The sequence below is a fragment of the Dipodomys merriami genome, unplaced genomic scaffold (genome assembly GCF_024711535.1).
Source record: "Dipodomys merriami isolate MVZ:Mamm:240054 unplaced genomic scaffold, mDipMer1.0.p SCAF_354, whole genome shotgun sequence".
NCBI lineage: Eukaryota > Metazoa > Chordata > Mammalia > Rodentia > Heteromyidae > Dipodomys > Dipodomys merriami.
In genome coordinates, this window is record NW_027205093.1 from 306,684 (window position 1) to 330,897 (window position 24,214).

General features: G+C 42.6%; 2 protein-coding genes across 5 annotated transcripts in view; one reads left to right on the plus strand and one right to left on the minus strand.

Moving 5' to 3' along the window:
- The window catches only part of Tti1 (TELO2 interacting protein 1), a 42,429-nt gene extending 26,739 nt beyond the window's left edge, over positions 1–15,690 (minus strand). Inside the window, exons 1-3 of one of the 2 annotated variants that reach the window (XM_069988322.1) lie at positions 15,645–15,689; positions 4,366–4,537; positions 1,329–3,668 (exon numbers count right to left, since the gene is read on the minus strand). In XM_069988322.1, the coding sequence (XP_069844423.1) occupies positions 1,329–3,627 (2,299 nt within the window). In that variant the 5' untranslated portion in view covers positions 3,628–3,668; positions 4,366–4,537; positions 15,645–15,689. Of the gene's footprint in view, positions 1–1,328; positions 3,669–4,365; positions 4,538–15,644 lie in introns of both variants that reach the window. The other variant, XM_069988325.1, reaches the window with a different exon arrangement.
- Positions 15,691–15,770: 80 nt separating this feature from the next.
- Positions 15,771–24,214, plus strand: part of Rprd1b (regulation of nuclear pre-mRNA domain containing 1B) — a 51,615-nt gene continuing 43,171 nt past the window's right edge. For 2 of the 3 annotated variants that reach the window (XM_069988327.1, XM_069988328.1), the window contains exons 1-2: positions 15,771–16,368; positions 23,208–23,337. In XM_069988327.1, coding sequence (XP_069844428.1) covers positions 16,218–16,368; positions 23,208–23,337 — 281 coding nt within the window. In that variant the 5' untranslated portion in view covers positions 15,771–16,217. The remainder of the gene's footprint in view (positions 16,369–23,207; positions 23,338–24,214) is intronic. The other variant, XM_069988326.1, reaches the window with a different exon arrangement.

Below are 24,214 nucleotides of genomic sequence, written 5' to 3' on the forward strand. Positions count from 1 at the left end.
TAATGAATAACCATTGGAAATGCATCCGCTACAAGGCAGAACACAGCCTCTACCCCAGATACCTTTCCCGACAAAGCTTGTTATCTGGTCTTAGGTTTTTAACCTGACAAAATGAGGTCAATGACCTTTTCATCTGTCACTTTTTCTTATACTCCAAAAATGTTGCCATTCTTATGGTGCCTAGCATCTCCTGTAGGCATCAAAAAGGGTCAAAAGGAAGAAGAAAAGTAAGGTGCCAGTGGCACATGCCTCAGGAAACTGAGATCTGAGGATCCAGGTTCAGAGCTAGCCCTGGCAGGAATGTCTCTGAAGAGCCTTATCTTCAAACCATCAAATAGCTGGAATTAGACGTATGGCTCAAGTGGTAATATTTCTACCAGCTGTGAGTGAAAAAGCCAAGCTTGAGCTCAAGGGAGTTCAAGTCCCAGGACACATATGTACATACATGTACTCACACCAACTTGTACAACTAGAAGTCAGATCTGTCCTGTCCAGTATGGCATATGGGGTTGTGTTTTTCATGTAATTATCAAAATTAAGGAAGTGGCACTGTGGCTCAAGTGGTAGAGCACTCACCTTGAGCTGAAGAGCTGAGGGACAGCGCCCAGGCCTAGAGGTCAAGCCCCACAACCGACAAAAAAAAAAAAAAAAAAAAAAAAAAAGCCTTTACCTTAGCAAAATTAAATAGAATTAAAAATTCAGTTCTCCAGGAGTGCTAGCCACATGTGCCTGGCTAAAGACCATTTTTTTGGACAGAGCAGACATAGTTCTGGAATGTAGCTCAGAATGTCTGTCTGTTCAGCATGTGAGGGCCCTGACTTCAATCTCCAACATTAGCCCCACCACCACGAAAAGAAGGAAGCTTGATTGGATTTTCTTTTCCTAGTAATGTTCTAGTCATCTATGGGCTTAATAATTCATGCTCTTCCTGTCCTCCATTAGCATAGACACTGCTAACTCTAAGTACCTTCAGAAGCTACTCAGTACACTGGAAGAACAAAATTGTCATAAAGCCTGACTTTACACTTATTATGTACCTCTAGCTAAGCAGGATCTCACTAAGCCTTACTTTTACTTATTTGTAAAATAAAATGCTTTAGTCTACAGGGTTTTTATTCTTGGCATAAAGCAGGAGCTCAATAAATGACTAAGATTCCATGAAAAATAATCAATGAAATACAAATAAAACAATGGAACCTGTCTAGACCCCGTGGACTGGAGGGGCAACCCTTCAAATGTCTTCCAAAACACTGAAAAAAACAAGACAAGGTAAACTAGGATACTCAGTCCTGTCCCCAAATCAGCATTAAAAAGGACTTTCAATGTACCTAATGCTGCCAACAGGGCATGCAGAACGCTGACAAAGGAAGCAGATCTCTTATCATAAAATTGGTCCAGGCTGGCCAAGACATCTTGAACCACATCTGCTACCAAAGGAAGTAGGCTAGCATCTGAGTTCCGCAGCATAACTTCTAAGACCTTTGGGGTATGAGGATGTAGTGCCAAATGACGCAGATTTAAAGAGATACCATTCACGAGATAGTCGGAATTTTGGTTGATGAGCTGCTGCAGGGAGTTGTAACCACAGGCATGGCAAATGTTCACCATGGTGCTGGTGGCCACCTGACTAATGAGCAGGGTTTGGTCTCCAGCCTTTTCCAGTACTGGATAGAGGGCTGACATCAAGAGTAAATCGAAGTCTTTTCCTAGTGCGTAAGCAAACTGGCCAATCCCTTCTAACTGGATGCATATTTGCCAGATGTTGCTGTTCATTGAACAAATAGTGGGACTTGGCTTTGAGAAGGCTGGAAAAGAAGTAACTTGGCAGGTGTGGGCAGCAGATGCGATGGCCTGCAGGCCTGACTGCCTCACTGTCAGCTCTTCTTCCTCCTCAGCTTCAATACAGGTAACCAAATACCAGTTTTCTTGGCTTGTGTATTCTTCAAGTATTGATGTCACAATCTCTCGCAGTTCCTCTAGGTTTGTTCCAGTATGTTTTTCATGAAGATCTTCCATCTCCAACCCAGCAGCACCTATAACCAGCTCATTAAGAATCATGGCAGCTTGCTTCCGGTAAACCATCGATTCATGATATAGTTCCATAAAGTGATCCACGAGCAAATAGAGATTCCCATAATAGCCAAGAAGCTGACAAACCTGTCGCAGGAGCAGGAAAACTCTTTCATCAGTGAAGAAGCGGAAATATCTTCTCTGGACCTGGTTCCATGGCCGTGCAGCGGGGACCTCCGGAGTAGCACTCAGCTCACTGGAGTTCCAGCACCGCTCTTCCACGATTTTGACATCAGCCACATCTAGTTCTAGAACTTGGATGAGTGCTCTGGAAAAGCGCTGGAGATGGGCTGCAGAGTTGAGAACAAAGTTTATTTTGGGGCCCAAGAGTTTCAGATACCCAAGTAATAAGGAGAGAGTAGAAAATTTGCCCTGATCATCTTGGGAGTTCATTAAGCGGGGAAGAGACGTAGCCAGGGAGTGCAGGCTCTCCGACAAGATGTCAGCAAAGGCTCTGTTGCCCACCACAACTTTCTGATCTGCAAAATGTCTCAGGACTTTACTGCACTGGGCCTGGACTTCAGGACTCTCATCATTTACTAGGCCCACTAAAGCCTTCAGGAGGGAACCAGCAGATTCAACTAGGGACTGACTGCACTTCAAAAGAAGGTTCTCCACGAGGTCTACAAGTTCCAGCCTCACTTTCCAATGTGGGTGAACTGACACACTCTCAATTATCTTCTTAATAAGGATTCCCAACTTGTCGCTGGTATTTTTTACCCAAACTTCTTCCCGGTGAACCATCAGTTCTGCAACTCTGTGCTCAACTGCAGGCTTTGCTTGGACCTTTGAGATTCTTCTGAGCTGTTCGTCAGCCATGACCAAGCCCACAGTCTTGGAAAAGATTTTCAGAGAAGAGACGACAATGCTGTGACCTTGTTTAAAGTCTCCTGTGATCACCCTTGACAGGGCAGTTGAGATTCCTGGTAAGAAAGAAGCAAACAAATCCCCCAGCTCCTGTTGCTCAAGCTCATCCAAGGACCTCGGATGGTCCTGACACTCACACTGAAGGAGTAGAACCTGTAAACACTGTAAGGCAGCCATTTTAATTTGCTTTGATTTCTCCTGTTCTGCCAAGCCTAGCAGTAAGGATACAGCGAATCCTAAACGAGGCAGGATGGCGGGCTCATAGAAAGTCAGAATGATGTCCCCATAAGCTGAATGCATCAAGGTGCTAAGGCTCCGGATCACAGCCAATTTCAACTCCTCGGACACAACTGCGGGTTTTTGGGACTTGGGCGAATACAGACAGGTAGAAAGTTCTGAGAAGAGTTCTAGGAGGAGTTCCTGCTCTTTCACACATGTTGAAGAGAGGACGAAAGTGAGGCACTCTACCACACTCTGGATCAAGCGCTCTCTTTTGGGACCTGGGGTCTTCAGGGTAAACCGCAAGGGGAAGAGGATGTACTGCTGAAGTTCCTGGAGGGCAGTGTCACTCACAGCTTGCAACTGTGTCTGCAGGTGCTCCACATTCTCCACTGTCTGGGTCTTTGTGAGCTGAACACAGACTGGGCGTAAGATGCCAAAGGCCTCCTCAGGAGTGTCAAAAACTGCCATTGTGTAAGAGCCTTCCTCTCACTGGGGACACATCCTGCAGGCTGGAGGAAGAAAGTTTTTCAGTAAAGACAGTCAAGCTCAAAGTAAATACAAAGTTAACTTTTATGCTTTCATTCAACAGATGTCTAAGGGGCCTCTGTGTCAGCCGTTTTCTGAGCCCCCATCTAGAGGGACAGTTAAGCGTACATGTGAGCTACAGTTGTTTAAACTAGTAGGGTAGATGAAGCTTAGGATTCTGAGTGAGTGTGGAAGAGTTACATCCCTAGGAAAGTCAGATGGGTTTCACAAGAAGATGCTTGAACCCTGACTGGGGGTGGGGCGGGTGAATAGGAATCTGTGAGCTATTCTCAGGAGTTTGGGGTTGAACTTGTAGCAGTGACAGAGAGCTGCTGCAGGCTGTCTTTTAAAAGTTGAGGTATACATAAAGAAAAATGTACTTTTTTGATGTATAGCTCATTTTATGTATGGATAGGCCAGGTAAGCACTGCTCAACACAAGGCAGAGATTATCTCTAGTACTCAAGAAGGCTCTCATGCCTTGTGTAATCAATTTTTATTCCCTCTGCAAATCTGACTTCTATCATTAGATTCCTTTTGCCTGATGTTGTGACTGAGAAGCTTTAAGTGGGCAGCAGGTGTCAATATGACTGACTTAATGCATTGAAAAGATTCCCTGGCAGCCGTAATGTGGAAGAAGCATCAGGTGAGTCTGAAAGCAACACAAAAGGGAGGGAAGTACCTGGAGAGACTGGAAAGCTAAGAGCACACACTGTCACACATGAAGAGATTCCATAGGCTGGAAAGATGGCAGGCAGGCAGGCAGGCAGGCAGGCACAGGAGGCAGGTTAAGAGGTAAATGAAGAAGCCAAGCAACTTCCCAAGCAACTTCATACCGAGAGTCTTTCTTTTCTCTAGGAGGAGAAATTCAAAGTCATGGGCTGACAGTGAACAAGAAGAGGGATAAACATGAGGCTTGAGGAAAGATATAAAAGTCTCAAATATTCCCTTCAGGGAAGCAGAGCATACTGGGAAGACATAAAAGTGTGGCCCAAGGGTACTGAGGAATGAGCTGAAGCTAGAGATAATAAACATATATAACTGTAAAATGCTGCCATTGGAGGGAGGCTTAGGGATCATCTTGTTCACTCTTTCTCTCTCTCCCTGCTCCCCCCGCCACTTGCTAGGGGTTTCTGGAAAGATGATAAAAGTCTCTGCCTCCCATCTTTACCCACAATTCAATGAGCATATCTGGATCTAGTGGCAAGTAGTTCCTGTTGGGTGTGGCCAAAGACTTTCTCACTCCAGAACTGGGCTGGATTGTCCCCTTGGGTTCATTGATGGCTGTAGGGCCTGATCAGAACTCTGATACCCTGGAGAGAGCCTGGCTCACTGAGCTCCACAGACTCTACCAGGGAGACTTCTTGGCAAGGAATCTCTGAGTGTCTGTGGCTCCAAGAAGTGAAGGAAGAAGCTTAAATCCTTTTTTTCCCAGACTAAGAAAATGCCAGATGTGGGTGCCACTAAGCTTGGTCAAGAACTAGTAATACCCCATGGGCACTGGTTCACAATGCTGATCCAGAGGCTGCTGTGCTCTCCTCTGCCTGAAAATGGTCATTGAATTATTGAGTAGGAAATGTGACCCAGCAGTCAGAGGGAAGAAAAGCATTTCAGCACTCCTTGAAGTGATAAATTTCAGATTAACAGAACTATTAAACGAGGCAGGTAAGAATTTGAATAAAAAGACCACTTAAGGGAGGTCATCTACAGAATAAAAAAGGATTTCTTAGAAAAACAAACATGATTTTCTATACCAAAAATTAAATTGATGAAATAATAATAATAATAATAATAATAATAATAATAATAATAATGATAGGAGATGGCTAATTCTGAAACCCATTGAATGAACTGGAAGATTACACAGAATTCTCTTAAAACAAGAACACAAAACAAAGGAGGAGGCAACAATGCTTGATAAGAAATGTACTCATTACCTTACCCATGTAATTATAACACCTCTGTACAGTATTTCACAATAAAAAAAAATGAAACTAGGGCAATAAAGATAGCATTCAGAGTCTGTTCAAAAAAAAAAAAAAAAGAGAGAGAACACAAAGAGATTGAAACTGTGAGACTTGAGGACAGATCCAGGAGAGACAACATGTAAATAACTGGGAATTTGGAAGGGAAAAGGGAACAGATGGAGGAGATAAAGCAAACAAATATTTGAAACACTTCCATTAGCTGCCAAAAGATTTATCTGTATATTGAAGAGCCTAAAGGATTCAGACCTAGCCACATTCTGGTAAAATTCTTGAACAATAAAGATAAAGAGGAAAATATTGCATGCTTTCAGGGAGAAATGACTTATCAAAAGAAAAAGAGAGAGGCTTTGAACTCCTCATTTGCAGTAGTAGAGCCTAGAAGACAGTAGACTAACAACTACTGACTGTGGCCCCCAAGCCCTATACATACACTAAGACCTTCACCTGTTAAGTAGAAGGATTTAGAGAAGGTACCACCCATGATACTTGGGGAAAGACTGCTCATACTATATAAAATAGAGGACTAAAACAAATAGATGAAACAACAAAAAAGAAATAATGGCATACTTTTTCCCCTTAGCATGGAAAAATTTTCAAATAAAATGTTTAAGTGGAAATCCAATATTAAAAATATACAAAATCAGGAGGTCTCTCACTAAAGATATGAGGAAAGAGCCTGGGGCGCTACATCTCTCTTCTTCACCTAAATAGTTTCTCTCTCTCTCTCTCTTCCTTCCTTCCTTCCTTCCTTTTTGTCAGTTGTGGGTGCTGAACTCTGGGTCTGGGAGCTATTCCTCAGCTCTTCAGCTCAAGGCTAGTGCCCTCCTTGAGCCACAGCACCACTTCTGGCTTTTTTCTGCTTATGTGGTTCTGAGGAATCAAACCCAGGGCCTCATGCATGTGAGGCAAGCACTCTACCACTAAGCCAACTTCCCAGCTCCTACCTAAATAGTTTCATGAAGACAACCTGTCCTGGGATCTTCCAGGGTGATGGTTCTCAAACTATGTCTTCAGAATTTATGACAAAAACAGCAACATAGCTTTTTGGAGTTTAAGTACATAGAAAGCTAAAATGCAAGAATGTAAGGATGGAAAAAAGGCAGAAGAGGAAGAAGCTAAGTGTTCTAAGTGCCTAATCCTACCAAGGAATGTAAAATAATTTATATTAGACCATAACATTTCAACATTTTTGAATGTTGAAATCTGAGGATAAATCCTAAATAAAGAAATATCTACTGAACAAATTTATAGGGATAGGTGTATTTTAATCCAAAAGAGCAAAAAAGCAAAAGGAATGAACCTAACAGAAAACTAATAGTAAGATGGCAGGCTGACTAAAACTGACTGCATTAATCCAGAGTTTGTTTGTTTCTTTTGGTCAGTTGTGGGTCTTGAACTCAGTTGCCTAGGCACCATCCCTAAGCTTTTTCACTCAAGGCAAGTGCTCTATCTCTTTGAGCCATGGCACCACTTCTGGTTTTCAGGTGGTTAATTGAAGCTAAGAGTCTCACAGAGTCCTGCCTGGGTTGCTTTGAACCGTGATCCTCAGATATCAGCCTCTTTAGTAGCTAAGATTACAGGCATGAGCCACCAGCACCTAGTATTTAGTTTCTTAATGGTAGTGCTACTGACATTTTGGGCTGGATAATCATCTGCTGATAGAGGGCTGTCCTACCACACATGGATTTTAGATCTGAGTCATCCATCTATCCATTAGTGGCCATAGCACTCCCCTAGGTATACAACTCAAAAATGTTGCCAGTCATTGTCAAAAACCAAAAATCACCCCTGGGCAAGAATCATAATCCCAATCAAAATCCCAGCAGGACTTTTGCAGTGACTTGTTCTTGCTAGGCAGGTGTTATACAACTTGAGCCAAGTCCTCAATTCATTTTGCTTTAGTTATGTTTTCAATAGGTCTCATATTTTTGGCTCAGACTATAATTTCCTACCTATATCTACACGTGTGATGGGGACCATGGACACATGCCACACCTGATTTGTTGATTGAGATTTGGTCTTGCTAACTTTTGACCCTGGCTGGTCTTGAACTATGATTTTCCTGACCTCCTCCTGAGTAGCTGAGATTACAGGCATGAACCATCTCAATGATGGCTCTCTCTTGAAAGAGTCATGACAATATTTTTGGACCATGGTTGACTGAAACCACAGAAAGCAAAAGTATGAATAAGTGGGGAATTGCTCTGTGTGTATGTGTGAGTGTGCATACATATGCAAAGCCCTGAGTTCAGTACCCCAGTACACACACACACACACACACACACACACACACACACACACACACACACACACACACACACACACACACACACACACACACACACACGGTGAACTGTTAGCTAGGTATGGTAGTACATACTTTTAATCCCAGAATTTGGGGTGCTAAGGCAGGAAGATCATGAATTCAAGGCTAGTCTGAACTACAGTACAAAACCCTATTAAAGGAAGGACAGGGAGTGAAAAAGGAAGAAGGAAATAAGTATTTATTAAAATACCCTGCTAAGAGAGTAAAAAAGTGACCCACAAATTGAGAGGAGCTATTTGCTATATATTTGATAAAACATTCACATTCTAAGTGTTTAAAACAGCTTAAAAATATATCATGAAGACAACAACAGGCAGATGGGGGACTTGAATAAATACATCATGAAGGACGTTTACATGCCAACAAACATAGGAAAGGACATTCAACATTATTAGTCAGAAAAATCGATTAAAATCCACAGAGAAATACCACTACACACCCAATAAAAGGGTTAAATTAGAAAAGAAAAAATAGGAAAGGAAAATATTAGTATTGGCAGAGATCTAAGGCCACAATAACTCCACTGCAATGCTGGTGGGCATGTCAGTACAATTACTTTTGGTAAACATTTTGGCAGTGTCTATTACCATAAAGGTGATCACACACATGTTCTATGATCTAGCCATCTCACCCAACAGAAATGCATGCTGCTCAAAAAATGTGATGTGTTCTAGAAAACGGCATCCACAATTGCCCTAAAATGGAAGCTACTCCATGCTACAGTAATGTGAATAGAGTGTGGTACATTCTTTCAATGGAAGGTTGTCTGTCCAGATGGAGATGTATTACAATCAGTGATTTTCTAAAAAATGGGTTAAGGCTTAGAAATATATAAACCAGATTTCTGTACGGGAGACAGTATAACACATTGCTACTTTGATATGACTATAAAAGGCAATCATACAGCTTTATGGGATGGCCATGAAATCACACTTGTGTGACAATATGTCAATTATAGAAGGAATTGTTTTGAGATTTAGAGCCTTCGGAGTCATAGATTCTACTCCTGAAAAGTGCAACCCTGATTATTTAAAGTGGTACTGCTGCCAAGTTTGATGTTTATATAACTAATGTGGAGGGAGGGGTGTGGTGTTCTGGCTCAGAAAGTGGTGTGGGGATGAGGCATGTAGAACAAATAAATGATTAGGAGTTCAGCTAGTAACTGAATAAACATAAGGATGAATAAACAGCTCTTATCTGCTAATGGCCAGCCATCTAAACTTTCCAAGTTCAGCATACCTATCTCTATGTGGTCTTGAGAAGCAGCCATGGCAGAGGTGACAGAAGAGACCTACCATTGGGCAGTATGAACAAACTCACTCCACCAGACAAGTTATACCCTGCCTCCTCCTGCCATATCACATGGATGGACTATGTGACACTCTGGCATCAGGTGGTGAAGACATATGGATATAGTATTGCAGTTTACACACACTTGAAGGATACGATGGTTGATCACAAGGTACTTACTGTATCACACAAACATGAAATTTTTTAAAAAGGAGGGAAAAGACAGGTGCTGGTGGCTCATGCCTGTAATCCTAGTTGTTCAGGGGGCTGAGATCTAAGGATTATGGTTCAAAGCCAGCCAGGGCAGGAAAGTCCATGAGAATCTTATCTCCAATTAACCACAGAAAACTAGAAGTGGCACTCAAAGTGGTAGAGCACTAGCTATGAGAAAAAGAGCTCAGGGACAGTGACCAAGCCCTAAGTTCAAGCCCCACAACTGACAAAAAAAGAAAAAAAAAGAGGGGGTAGGGTGGGGGAAAGAGCAGAAGGAATTTAGAAATTGAACATCAACAAAAAAGCTCTCATGGGAAGTGGAGCTGGGCTTAAAGTAGAAGAGCACTAGCCTTAGCCAAAAAGCTTAGGGTCAGTGTCCAGACCCTGATTCAGACCCTACAACTGACAAAAAAAGAAAAAAAGAACAAAACAAAAATTCTTTAAGCTGAATGCCAGTGGCTCACGCCTGTAATCCTAGCTTCTCAGGAGGCTGAGGTCTGAGGATCAGACTTTAGCCCAGGCAGGAAAGTCCATGAGATTTTTTTTTTTTTTTTTTTGCCAGTCATGGGGCCTGAACTCTGGGCCTGGGCGCTGTCCCTCAGCTCTTCAGCTCAAGGCTAGCACTCTACCACTTGAGCCACAGCTCCACTTCTGGCTTTTTCTGCTTATGTGGTGCTGAGGAATTGAACCCAGGACTTCATGCATGCAAGGCAAGCAAGCACTCTACCACTGAGCCACCTTCCCAGCCCTCCATGAGATCTTATCTCCAATAAAAGACCAGAAAACCAGAAGTGGTGCTGTGACTCAAGTGGTCGAGTGCTAGCCTTGAGCTGAAGAGCTGAGGGACAGTGCCCAGGCCCAGAGTTCAAGGCCCACAACCACCACCACCACCACCAAAAAAAACCTCTCATGGAGGGAGAAGGACGTGTTGGGATGGGAGGACCACAAACCTGAGGCTGTGTGGGATGTTTGCTTTAAAGCTCTGTCACAAGCACAGGCCAGAAGGGAGCAAAGACACAGCACTTATTGAAAGATATCATCACTGCATGTGAGCTAGACCTCACCATTGGACAACTGTTCTGCTCTAGCCAAACACTCAAGAAAGGTCCCATCCATATCAGCATAGACTGACCAAGAAGCCTAGACTTCCCCTCTCACAAATTGTTGTATGAGCACCTCTAACCCACAGTTAAGTAGATCAAGTAGGAATTCCATCCCCCACCAGCTCAGCTCTACTGGTGAGCCCTGTTTCCATCTATCCCTTACAAGGTACTGTCACACAGGACTCACAGTCCACTCCCATATGTCAACCTCCTTATTTGTGTATCTGTCTAGGTTCTATCATTTTATAAGGCTACTTCAAACATGGGGACACCATCTTAATTACCTTATCTAATCTTAATCAGTTCCCCAAAGCTCATAATCTACCCTCTCAATCTTCACAATTAGGGTTAAATTGCAATACAGGAAGATATGGAAAACACTCAGACCGTATCCAAACCTTAGCACAGACCAAATGGCTAAAACACAAAAGACTGCAACTTAATACTATAGGAAAGATTACTTAAGTAGCCTTGTAACTCTAAGGAAAGCGAGTTTTTCATTTAAAAATCCTTCAGAAGACCACCCTTTTTGTTTTAGAAAAAAATGAGTGGATGAGAGAGTAAATATGAATATAGTTGCTTGAATAGGCACAGACAAAAAAATCTTAGCTGGGCACCACAGCTCACACTTGTAATCCTAACTACTCTGGGGATCAAAGTTTGAAGCCAGGGGCTGGGAAGGTGGCAAGGGGTAGAGCACTTGCCTTGCATGCTCAAGGCCCTGGTTCGATTCCTCAGCACCACATAAGAAAAAAGCCGGAAGTGGCACTGTGGCTCAAGTGGTAGAGTGCTACCTTGAGCTGAAGAGCTGAGGGACAGCGTCCAGGCCCAGAGTTCAGGCCCCATGACCGGACCCCCCCCCCAAAAAAAAGTTTGAAGCCAGCCCTAGGCAGACAGTTTGTAAGACTCCAATTCCAACTAACCAACAAAATGCTGGACTGAAGATGTGACTCAAGTGGTAGAACACCAGCCATGTAAGTGAAAAAGCTGAGTAAGAGTGTGGGGTACTGAGTTCAAGCCCCAGGACCAGCATAGGAAAAAAATGTGGCAAAGCTTAAGGTACTGAAATACCAATGGCAGGGTACTACAACCCCATTTCAACTAAGTGAGAAGTTGTCTGTGTGTGATGGCTCTTACCTATTGTCCTAGTGTGCAGGAGGCTGAGGAAGATCAAGAGTTTACAGCCAGCCTGGATTTCATAGTGAGACCTGGTCTCAAGAAAACAAAAAGCTATATAGGAGCCAGGTGAAGTGGCTCACACCTGTCATCCTAGCTATTCAGGAGGTTGAGATCTGAGGATCACGGTTCGAAGCCAGCTGGGGCAGGAAAGTCCATGAGACTCTTATATCCAGTAAACTACTCAGAAAAAGCCAGAAGTGGTGCTGTGGCTCAAGTGGCAGAGTGCTAGCCTTGAGCACAGAGAGACTCAGGGACAGAGCCCAGGCCCTAAGTTCAAGCCCCAGGACTAGCAAAAAAAAAAAAAAAATCTTCAGAAAAAAAAAATTCTCCAGTTCAGATGGTTTTCTTGGCAAATTTTTCCAAAGATTTAAAGAATTAACACCAATTCTGCACAATCTCTTTTACAAAAAGAAGAGAAAGCCAGATGCTGGTGGCTCATACATGTAGTCCTAGCTATTCAGGAGGCTGAGATCTGAGGATCGCAGTTCAAAGCCAGACTAGAGAAAGGAAGTCCTGAGACTCTTATTTCTCTCTCTCTCTCTCTCTCTCTCTCTCTCTCTCTCTCTCTCTCGTCAGTTGTGGGGCCTTAACTCTAGGTCTAGACACGTCCCTCAACTCTTCAGCTCAAGGCTAGCATTCTACCACTAGCTAGCATTCTAGCCACAGTGCCACTTCCGGCCTTTTTTATTTATGTGGTGCTGAGGAATTGAACCCAGGGCCTCATGCATGCAAGGCAAGCACTCTACTACTGAGCCACCTTCCCAGCCCCTAGACTCTTATTTCTAATGAACCAACCAGACAGAAAACCAGAAGTGGCATTGTGGCTCAAAGTAGTAGAATGCTAGCTTTGAGCAAGAAGAGCTCAGGGTCAGTGCACAGGTCCCAAGTTCAAGACCCATGACTGCCCCCCCTCCGACCCTCCCCCCAAAAAGAAAGAAATACTACTTAAGGAGGTTAAGATCTGGAATCAAGTTTTGAAGCCAGCATAGACAGAAATGTCTAAGAGATTCTATTTCCAACTAACAAGCAAAAAGCAGGGTCGGAAACATGGCTCAAGTGGTAGAGAGCTAGGCATGAGTGAAGAAGGGGAATACTTCCCAATCCATTTAATACATCTAATACTACCCTGGTACCCAAACCAATGACAATCAAAAAATTGAAAAACAAACACAAAAGTAACAACTACAGACCAACAAAAATCCTGGAGGTATAGCTTAGATGGTAGAGTGCCAGTCAATAAGTAAAAGAGTCAGTTACTGAATTCAAGTCCCACTCTGGGACAAAAAAGTCCTAAACAAAATATTAGGAAATATAATACAGCAGCACAGAAAAAGGAATTATATACTATGACAAAGCAAAGTTATTCTGGGGATTCAAGTCCAGCTCAATATTTGAAAATCAACTGTAATGATTAGTAAAAGGTTTAAGAAGCCAAGTAATATAATTATAGCATCTTCATCTTTTAGATGGTGGTGTGTCCTGGAACTCAGTGTCTTTCTAAACCTACTCCCTCTGCCTTTATGACTCCCATATTTTGAATCTGCAGGCCAGGTCTCTCCTTACCTCCACACTGATAAAACCAATTGCCTATTAAGACTATCTATCTATACAAGTGACCCTCTGTATCCATGGGTCCTAATGCAGATTCAACCAATCATAGATAACAAATATTCTGAAAACTAAAAAATAACAACCTGAAACTATACTGAATATTCATGCAGGTTTTTTTCTATTATTCTTAAGCAATAAAATACTACATAAATACCTAGTATTTATATAAATATACTTATTGGGTTATCAACCTACAGATGATTTAAAGTATGTAAGAGGATCTGAGCAGGACACATACAAATATGATGACATTTTATGATCCTTGTTCATCAGCAGAAGTTTGGCATTTGTGGTGTATATGTATGGAGCAGGTGGTAGTGTCCTAGAACCAGTCCCCCAGGATACCGAGTTGTGACTCTTCTTAAATCCACATTTTCAATTGGAAACATCCAAATCTAAACTTCTGCTCTTTCTGCAATTTAGTAAATGAATAATGGTTGTTTAGGTAACACCCTTGGGGCTAACTAAACTCTTGTCTCTCTTGCACACCCAGTTTCCAATCTGTCAGCAAATCTGTTACCTCTACCTCTATATCCCCAGAAGCTTTCCTGTTCATACCACCTCCACTGATACAACTCTGGTCTGTTATTTTTTTCACCTGGTTATTACAATAGCTGACAAATTAAATCTTCCTGCCTACCTTTTATTATGACTATTTTCTATATAACAGCCATGACTTTCTGTCTTCACTCCCAACTGTCCAATGGACTTACATTTTATGTAGAGTAACATTCTAGTCATCATTGTTACCTATGGTTGTCCATGTGATGCAGTCTCTTACTACTTTTTTTTTTTTAAAGCACATTTAGCTATCCTTTTGGTTCATACATTCTAGTCTCACTATCCTTCTTTCTGGTCCTCATCAATGGTCTGAAGATGTGTTTCCCATCACCTGGAAGGGTAGCTTATGGCTTCTTTCAAGGCTATGTAAAGATTTTTTAAAAGTATGCAATGATTTGGTATGAATTGCTCAAATATCTCGCAGTGTTAATTAATATTGAAAGATGGTCTAAAAATGGACTGAGAAGGCCCAGCTTAAAATTTTGACTAGATATGGATTGTTCTGAGGTGATTCACCTGTCTTCCATTAATTCTCTCAATCAGCTCAGTGTCAGGCTCTAGAGTGAAAAAGGTGGCTAAATGTAGCCTCTTCCATTATATGTTGGCTGTATGTTCTTGATAGTATTATGTAATCACATATGTAGTACGCATTTCACAGCTTTGTTGTGAGGCTCAAATGAGTCACTATGTGAAAACTGTAGCACAGAGCAACTCCTCACTTTATCTGTGATTATGAGCATTTACTCTGCAGGAAGAGCAGAGACATGTAAGCAAACAACTCCAATACTGTGCAGTAAGAACAAACTGTCATCAATTAGCAGAACGTAGTCTCAAATGGATGGCTGCAACTTGTAATTTCAACACTGATCAAGAAATTCTAAAATCCTGTTAGGTCTACAAACACCCAACTCCCTACCACTAGTCCTGTACCAACTGGAAATTACCTCTGCTTACTTGATAACCTGAATTTAAAACTTCGTTATTTTTTTTGTCGGCCGTGGGGCTTGAACTCTGAGCCTGGGCGCTGTTCCTCAGCTCTTCAGCTCAAGGCTAGCACTCTACCACTTAAGCCACAGTGCCACTTCCGGTTTTCTAGTGGTTTATTGGAGATGAGTCTCGCAGACATTTCCACCCTGACTGGCTTTGAACCCTGATCTCAGATCTCAGCCTCCTGAGTTGCTAGGATTACAAGCGCGAGCCACCGGTGCCTGGCTAAAACTTTATTTTTTTTTTTAAGTATAAGGGCTTAAGAGGCTCAAATAACAGGCGCTTTTGGAAGGGAAAGTAGGGTGTTAATCCCTGAATGGAAAACAAAATTAGGAGCCAAGGGCCTAAAGACGTGTTTCATGAAGACGGCATTGTCACAGACTAAAAATCAGATCTGCCCACTAACGGTGGTCCCGCGGCTGATTAGGAGGTCACCAGGTGAGGTAAAGGGGGTCATTCTGGGTGGAGGCGCGAAAAGGACACGTGGGTGTCTTGAAAGAACCAAAACTCAGCTTTCAGGAGGGGCGACCAGAGAGCAGGTCACATATGGAGGCTGACTGCGGGCTCGGGCCAACCAGTTGAGGGAGGAAGCCCCCCTCCCATGCCCAGATTAGGACCTCTTAGTCTCGGGGACCCCTCGGGGTTTCCCTCTGAGCGCTTCCAGCAGCTGGACTCCCTCTGGCTCCCGCCACGCTTCCCTTACCTCGTTTTCCCGTTTATTCCCCTCACTCTCCCGCCTCCTGGGCCCCGCCGGAAGTGACGCACTAAGCGGCGCGCCGTACCTCGCGCGAGAAAAGTTCCGCGGGAGCGGGAGAAAGGGTCGCGAGGAGGCTCACTGCGCAGGCGCGCGGATACGGGCGCTCAAAGCGCCTTCCAGGGCTTTGGAGGACTGGTCCGATTCCCGAGGTTTGTCTGGGTGGAATACGCTTGCGCGTGATTCCGAGAGGCCGCTGCCTCCATAGGAACGTTTTTCCTACAGTTTTGAGGCCTCACAGGGGGGAACCTAGAAACTCTGGCTCTTGTCCTTTGACCCCGCTCTCGCGGCGGGGTGAGAGGTCGGGTGGCCATCTTGTGGCGGCGGCGCGGGCGGCTGTTACCGCGGAGATCCATCCCTGCCCCCTCCGCTCACCCCCCGCCCCCCGCTGTCTGTCAGTCAGTCAGCAGAGCGTCCCGCCGTCCGTCAGGTGAGGCCTGGGCCTGGTGCGGTCGTTCTTCCCGTCGCACCGGGTGGCCCCCAGGCCGCTCCCTGCCGGGCTGCACCCACCGCTCCGCCACTATGTCCTCCTTCTCCGAGTCGGCGCTGGAGAAGAAGCTCTCGGAGCTGAGCAACTCGCAGCAGAGCGTGCAGACCCTGTCCCTGTGGCTCATCCACCACCGCAAGCACGCGGGACCCATCGTGTCCGTGTGGCACCGCGAGCTGCGCAAAGGTACGTCCCCCCTTCCTCCTCCGCCCCCTCCCCTTGGGTTAGTGCACCCACCCTCTCCTCAGTTCCCCGGCTTTGTAATGGAGCCTTGTTTGGAAGGTGTAGGTCTCTTTGGTCGAGTTTCTGAGATTCGAGAAGATGTTACAACCTCTCCCCCTCTCCCCCCCCCCCAATATTCCTGAGAAGGAAGGTGTTAAGGTATTTGATCTAGCGACTCAGGGCTCTCAGACTTTTCTTTTGTCAAGTTACCTTCCCCTCGGGCTTTTTTTGACTTTTGCTGCTTTTGCGATCTCGGCTGCATTGAGTGTCCTAGACTGTTGTATGCTAGGTCCTGTCCTGGGCATTTTGGAGTAAGAGCCTTGTAGGCTCTGGTCAGACTGCTGGGTCCAGTCCTGGCTCAACTACTTACTAGCTGTGTGATAACCAGGTTTCGCATTGCCCCGTGCCTCTGTTTTCTCATCTGTAAAACGGAGACCAGAATAGCTGCCAACAAAGACTTTGCTTCTTGCCCATCAGTGTGCTTATACCTTTGTGTAGGTCTGTACACTTAGCCTTCAGGACAGTAGCCTCATATACCTGCTTTACTTACAAGCTGTACTCAGGATCTGACATTCATTGAGCTCAGCCTATTAGTGCCAAGCTCAGTGTTGGACCCTTAAGAGCACCTTGTCTCTTGAAAATTATGCTGACTTTGCCATTTATCTCAGCAACTTAAGCTGGCTGTCCCTTAGTTTCTTTCTGTCCAAAATGGAAATGGTGGTAACTGATATTTACTGTGCCTTTGCTATGTGCCAGGCGCCCAAGAACTTTACACACTTGGGTTTAATTTCTTAAATGCTCAGAGTCTTTCCAAGTAAGAACTCTACAGGTGGGGAAAACTTGAGTCTAAATAAAACAGATTGTGGTGAGAAGTAAACAGGATAATGAAAATGAACATTTTTATCATATAGCTGGCACAGTCACACTAGGTGGCCCAGGCATGCCTTAAATCATGATGAGGTGGGGCTGTTGATGGCTCAGTGTGAGGTGCAGTCTTTGTCTTCAAGTTGCTTACAGCCTGGTAGGAAAGATGGGCACCTACTGTCCTGATGGGTTCCATCCATAGCAGAAGTCTGAAGAAATGAAGGGCAGAGCTGTTCTACACACCTTGTGTACAATGGGAGGTGACTTCACATGATCTGTGGCCTTACCCTGTTTTATAGATGAGGAAACTGAAGTGGATAATTGGGATTTTTCAAGGCCTCTGAACTACTGAGGCTCAGGCTACATTAGGCTAGCAGACACCAAACTCCAGAATTATTTTAGAAAATCCATGTTTGGGCCTGTAGCAGAGCCTCCTCCCCCTCCCACTATGTTAACACTGTAGGGAGATAGAGATCCCCTCAGTTCTATAGGCTGTTAAGAAGTAGAGCCTGGGGGCTGGGAAGGTGGCTCTGTGGTAAAGCGCTTGCCTTGCATGCCTGAGGCCCTGGGTTGGATTCCTCAGCACCACATAAGCAAAAAGAAAAAAGCTGGAAGTGGCGCTGTGGCTCAAGTAGTAGAGCGCTAGCCTTGAGCTGAAGAGCTGAGGGACAGCGCCCAGGCCCAGAGTTCAGGCCCCACGACCAGACCAGACCCCCCCCCCCAAAAAAAAAAAAAAAAAAGAAGTAGAGCCTGGGGCTTCCAGAGTCACCTCCAGGTGCTATTTACTCCTTTATACCATTCAAGTAAATATTTGTAATATATGTTGAAATGTATGTAAAACAATAAAATAGAGGAGTTGATGCTCGGCAAAATCCTCTCTGGTAGCACTGATCGTCTTGACATTGTCAAGGACCATCTCAAATGTCAGTTCTCTTGTGAAGCTTTTGTGAAGCAGTAGAGTTGTATGTTGTAAATAGGCTAGTATTATTAACTTCATTTTATAGATGACAAGATAAAGATACAGCAAGATTAAGTGGCTTAGATAGCTGGGACTTGAGTCCAAACTGGTGCAAACTGTGGACCTTTTTTTTTTTTTTTTGTCAGTTTGGGGCTTGAACTCAGAGCCTGGGTGTTGTACCTGAGCTCTTTTGTTCAAGGCTAGCACTCTGTTACTCTGAGCCACAGTGCCACTTCTAGTTTTCCGGTGGTTAATTGGAGATAAGATTCTCATAGACTTTCCTGCCTGGACTGGCTTTTTACCTTGACCCTCAGATCTCAACCTCCTGGGAAGCTAGGATTACAGGTATGAGCCACCAGTGTCTGGCAGATGTGGGTTTTTGTTTTTGTTTGTTTTAATTTTTTTGTTTTTGTTTGTTTTAATTTTTTTTTTTTGTTAGTCATGGGGCTTGAACTCTGGGCCTGGGCACTGTTCCTCAGCTCTTCTGCTCAAGGCTAGAGCTCTACCACTTGAGCCACAGTGACACTTCCAATTTTCTGAGTGATTTATTGGAGATAAGAGTCTCACAGACTTTTGTGCCTGGGCTGGTTTTGAACTGTGATCCTCAGATCTCAGCCTTCTGAGTAGCTAGGATTACAGGCGTGAGCCACCGGCGCCCAGTGGATGTGGGTTTTTTAAAGGACCTAGTGCCTCTCTGCATTTTATAAGTTAAGATGGTCTTCAAACTCATCATTTTTTTGGTCACTTGAGTGCTGTCCCTGTGCTCCTCAGCTCAAGGTGAGCGCTCTACCACTTGAGCCACAGCGCCACTTCCGGTTTTCTAGTGGTTTATTGGAGATGAGAGTCTCACAGACTTTCCTGCCCGGGCTGGCTTTGAACCTCGATTCTCAGATCTCAGCCTCCTGAGTAGCTAGGATTACAGGCATGAGCCACTGGCGCCCAGCTAAACCCATCATTTTTATTCGAATAAGTTACTGTCTCTAACCCTGTCATACCAGCTAAATATTTACTTCATCCTTAATCTTTCTTATGTTTTGAGGGAGACAGTTGGTTTTGGTTTCTCTGTAATGCAACAGTATTTAGCACAGTGCCTATTACACAGTTAAAGTATAGGTTAGGAGTTAAATTGTGGTTTCTGAAACCATTTTCATGTGCGAGTAAAAGATCTAAATAGCACTCTATTATGATTGACAATCCCAGTGTTAATTTGTGCTTTCCAGCAAGGTTGCCACTTGCTACCTGTGGCTATTGAATACTTAGAATGTGCGATTAAGGAACTAAAGTTTTAAATGAACTCAGTTGAAAATTCAGCTCACAAATGTTACTTGCTCCAAGTCAAGTGTTCAATATCCACAAATGCTGGTGGCTTCCATACTGGGCACTGCAGAGCTGGGAAATTCTTTGCCAAACATTGAGGTGTCTTCCTCTAATATCCATACTTCATTTTCTCATGGATTGACGGTGCTCCCATATTAAAATGGGAACTGGCCAATCCTTTAGATTCTCAACCACCCTGAGTCTTTAAAAGTGAACATCAGTATCTGATGAAATCATTTTTCTTATCCTTGGTGTTCACAGACTTGCTGAGATACCAACAAAATAGGAGATTTACAAAAATTACTTTTTCTCACTTCAATTAGTACTTTCTTCTGTTCCTGATGTGTCATTTTCTAGGAATTATTCTTAATTTATCTGTTTAGGCACCAAAGAACTTCTCCCCTTTATAGAAACTTTGGTGTTCAGTTCTCTTATCTTAGATGACTAATTTTTAATGGAGTTTTGTATTGTAGCCTAAATTTAAGTAAATAGGCCTTTTCCCCTCTTTAGATCTTTTTCAGGACATCAAAACCAGCCAAATAAGTGAAAACTTTTGATTAGCTAGTTGATTTAATTTTGCTCAACAACTAGTTCTGCCAGTTTGGCATGGGCGTAAGTAGGGCCTAGAAGGATCTGTTTTGTCATATAGTTACCCAGTATTGATTACACAGGTTGTGTGTGTGTCTGTTGATTGTGCACTTCAGTGCTCCAGGGCTTTGGCCTATCCTCTTTACCCACAGGATGCTTATGTTGCAGATGGTGAGAGTGAAAGAAGGTGGTTTTTATTTTAAATAAAACCAATCGAGCTTGGAAATGTTGATAATTGGCATGAAAACCATGACTGTCCAAACTCTTAGATATCATATGATACTGAAAATGTATTGGGCCTTTTTTTTTTTTGGTCAGTCATGGAGCCTGAACTCTGGGCCTGGGCACTGTTCCTCAGCTCTTCAGCTCAAGGCTAGTGCTCTACCATGTGAGCCACAGTGCCATTTCTGGCTTTTTCTGCTTATGTGGTGCTGAGGAATCGAACCCAGGGCCTAGTATATGCAAGGCAAGCACTCTACCACTGAGCCACCTTCCCAGCCCCTGGGTTTGTTTTTTGTTTTCGGTTATTTTTGTATATAGAGTCTCACTTTTTGTCCAGGGTAGGTATTAGACTGCCATCCTCCTACCTGTGGCCTCCTTTGAAGCTGGGACCAAAGCCAGAGAGGTGCCGTCACAGCTGGCTTTTTGGATGAGATAGGGGTTTATCTCTAGTTTTATGAACAAGCTTGCCTTGAATTTTGATCCTCTTGATCTCACTCAAGTAGTATGTGAGCCCCGCTAGTCTAGCAAATGTATGATGTCTTTAGTGTTGTTATTTATTTTTATTTTTTGTCTTGAACTCTGGGCCTGGGCGCTGTCCTTCAGCTCAAGGCGAGTACTCTACCACTTGAGCCACAGTGCCACTTCCGGTTTTATGGTGGTTAATTGGAGATAAGAGTCTCCCTGGCTTTTCTGCCCAGCTTTGAACCGTGATCCTCAGATCTCGGTCTCCTGAGTAGCTAGGATTATAATAGGTATGAGTCACCAGCGCCTGGCAAATGTTGTTATTTTTGAATTTGTTTTTATGATATGATGGAATTGGTCACTTCATTTACTGTGATTTCAAGCAACGTTTACTTAAAAAAAAAAGTCTTAGCTGGGTACTGGTGGTTCATGCCTGTAATCCTAGATACTCAAGAGGCTGAGATCTGTGAATCATAGTTCAAAGCAAGCCTAGGTAGGGAAATCTGTGAGACACTTATCTCCAGTTAACCACCAGAAAACCAGAAGTGGCACTGTGGTTCAAAGTGGTAGAGTGCTAGCCTTGAGCAAAAAAAGAGCTCAGGGACAGCAGCCAGGCCCTGAATTCTGACTTTAAAAAAAAAAAAGTCTTTGCCAGAATGATACCTTTGCCCTGCCTCTGAATAATAATTGGAATAGTAAAGGTGGCTCCAGTTTTCCATTATTATTAGTTTGTCATAAAAACTAGGTTATTACTAGAAGTTAATATAATTTAAGATAACCATATTTAATTTTGTGTTTAAAGACATACTTTATCATATACTTTAAAAAAAATCTTGTTTTTAACTTGGATTCTTCTCTTGTGGCTGTATTTTAAAATGTCAGATCGTATGCTTGCCTATAAGAATTTTTGTATGCTATGTGAATTTAAAAAGAAAAACAAATGGTTTCTAAGAGCAATAGAACAAGGTCTAGTTATTCAGGCATGTGAAAGTTGGCATAGAGCCTATTTGAGTTTTTCAGATAATTTAGGATTGGAGAAAACTTAGTGTCTTGAAATATCTAATTACGTTTTTACTTATTTAAGAAGAAAACTATAACTAAAATGGTAGTGGTGTAACTTTACAGTTGAGAAGTACTATGCATGAAAGTCAGGGAATTAGTGATGTTCCCCCAGCAACTGTAACTCAGACTTACTGCCTGAAGTTTTGATGGTTTAAAATATGATACCATACAGAGTAATAGGAAATACTACATTTTGTATGTATAATAAAGAAGAATTACGGTTTTTGTGGGAGCCATAATTTTGCATATCCAGGCTCAGGTGTGTGTAAATTTTCAATAATAATATAGCATTGATGCATATTTGTATTTGAGATGAGTATCTGTTGGTACATTCAGAGATTTCTGCTGTATTGGTATTGTTGACTGACTGTGGTTATTGGAGTACTAAAGAGAAATTGTCAGTTTAGACTATAAATTATAAGAATCCTAAAAAAATTGAAATATAACTCTTATCTGGAATATTTGATAATTAAGAATGCATTAGAAATATTCACTGTTGCAACATGAGGCATGAAAGTATTGGATTTAACATTAATATTGACTCTCTTATGGTAATTTTCATTTAGGATTTTTTTTTTCCAGAACTGTGGTTTGAATTTGGGGTCTTGCACTGACACTTGGCACTGACACACTGCGCTTGGCACTCTACTATTTGAGCCATGTTCTATGCCTTTTTGCCTTTTCTTCCCCACCATTGGTGCTGGTGTTTGAATCCCAGCCTTGAGCTCACTGGGCAGGCCCTATACCATTCAATAGACAAGCACTGTACCAACTTGAGCTATGCCCCCAGTCTAGTTACATTTCAAATAGAATCTCAAGCTTATGGACTTGTGTCTTATATTTCCTGTGTAGCTGAATGACAGGAGTACAACACCCTCTCCACCAGCTTTTATTAGTTGAGATGGGGTCTAGAGTTCTCTGAACTATAATGATTTAAATCAACCTCTTGAGTAACTAAGATTGCAATCATGAGCTGCCTTACCTGATGTGAAATTTCCTCCTCCTCCTCTTTCCTTCTTCTCCTCCTCCTCTTCCTTCTTTCTTCCTTCTTCCTTCTTCCTTATTTTTGTATTTGTCAATTTTATAGGTTAAAACAATGGAAAGACATTAACCTGTTTTTTTCCCCTTTTCTCTCTTGAAATTGTATTCTTAAACTTGCCCTGTCAGAGACCTTCAGGAGTTCCATACATGGTTTTGTTTAAACATTTCTACTTGGTCACAAGTAGATAATGTTTATCTTAATGTTCTTCAAGAATACCCTAACACATAAGAATTGTGAATTAAGAATTTCTGTGGTATAAGTTAAATTATCTTTTCTCTTTTTTTCCAGCCAAATCAAACAGGAAGCTTACTTTTCTGTACTTAGCAAATGATGTCATCCAAAACAGTAAAAGGAAAGGACCTGAGTTCACTAGAGAATTTGAATCTGTTCTTGTGGATGCATTTTCTCATGTTGCCAGGTATGTTGTATCTTTTTGTTTTGTTTCTCATTCACTTTCCCTTTTTCCTGGTAGTCTTTATAAATTGGCAACTTTGTACTTAAGAGAGTGTTGTGAAATCCAAACCATGGTTTTAAGTTTTGTTGGGCCCTTAAGAAAATCTCAGGCATATAAATGTTATGGTGCATTAAAGAGATTCAGCTATGTATTTTTTGAGTGTAGTTTTTTTGTTTGGCTTGGCTGAGTTGTCTCATTAGCTTATGATCAAAAAGCTAAGTAGTATGTAGGGGAAATTAGTTACTTATGCTTCTTGTTTACTTCCTCCTGAATATGTACTCGTCTGGTTTACTAAAAATAGTGTCACATCTGTAACGGCAAAACTGTAATTAGTAGTGTGGGAAAGTAGACATTCTGCTACAATTGTGTGTTGTGGCAGAGAGGCCACACGCACAGCTGATATAGAAAATATGTATTTTATCAATCTTAGGAATCACTGTTTATTGTAAAACAACAGCATTCTGTAGGTACCAGGTAGGGTCCCAGTAAGGCAAGGAAAAACTACTTTTCACTAAGATAGTAAATAGATCTTTGCAAAGGAAAGTGGAAAGGGTGAAAAGGAGACTAGCATATTCTGAGGTCTAAGGTCATAAAAGACCATAAATGTGAAATGAAGTCTGATGTACTTGAAAAGTTTAAAGGAATAAAATTAGAAAAAAAGAAAATTAGAGATACAAAGGAAAAGAAATGATGGTTAGCTCCTTGAGATGGAAAAAGGGTTTGTTTGTTGCCTATGCAGATATCTCTTCTTTGGATGAGCATGGGCTTTGAAATAGAATGTGTTAACTTAAAAATTATGGAATTCTCAAAACAGAGTAAGTTTTTAGCAGATTATTAGGGT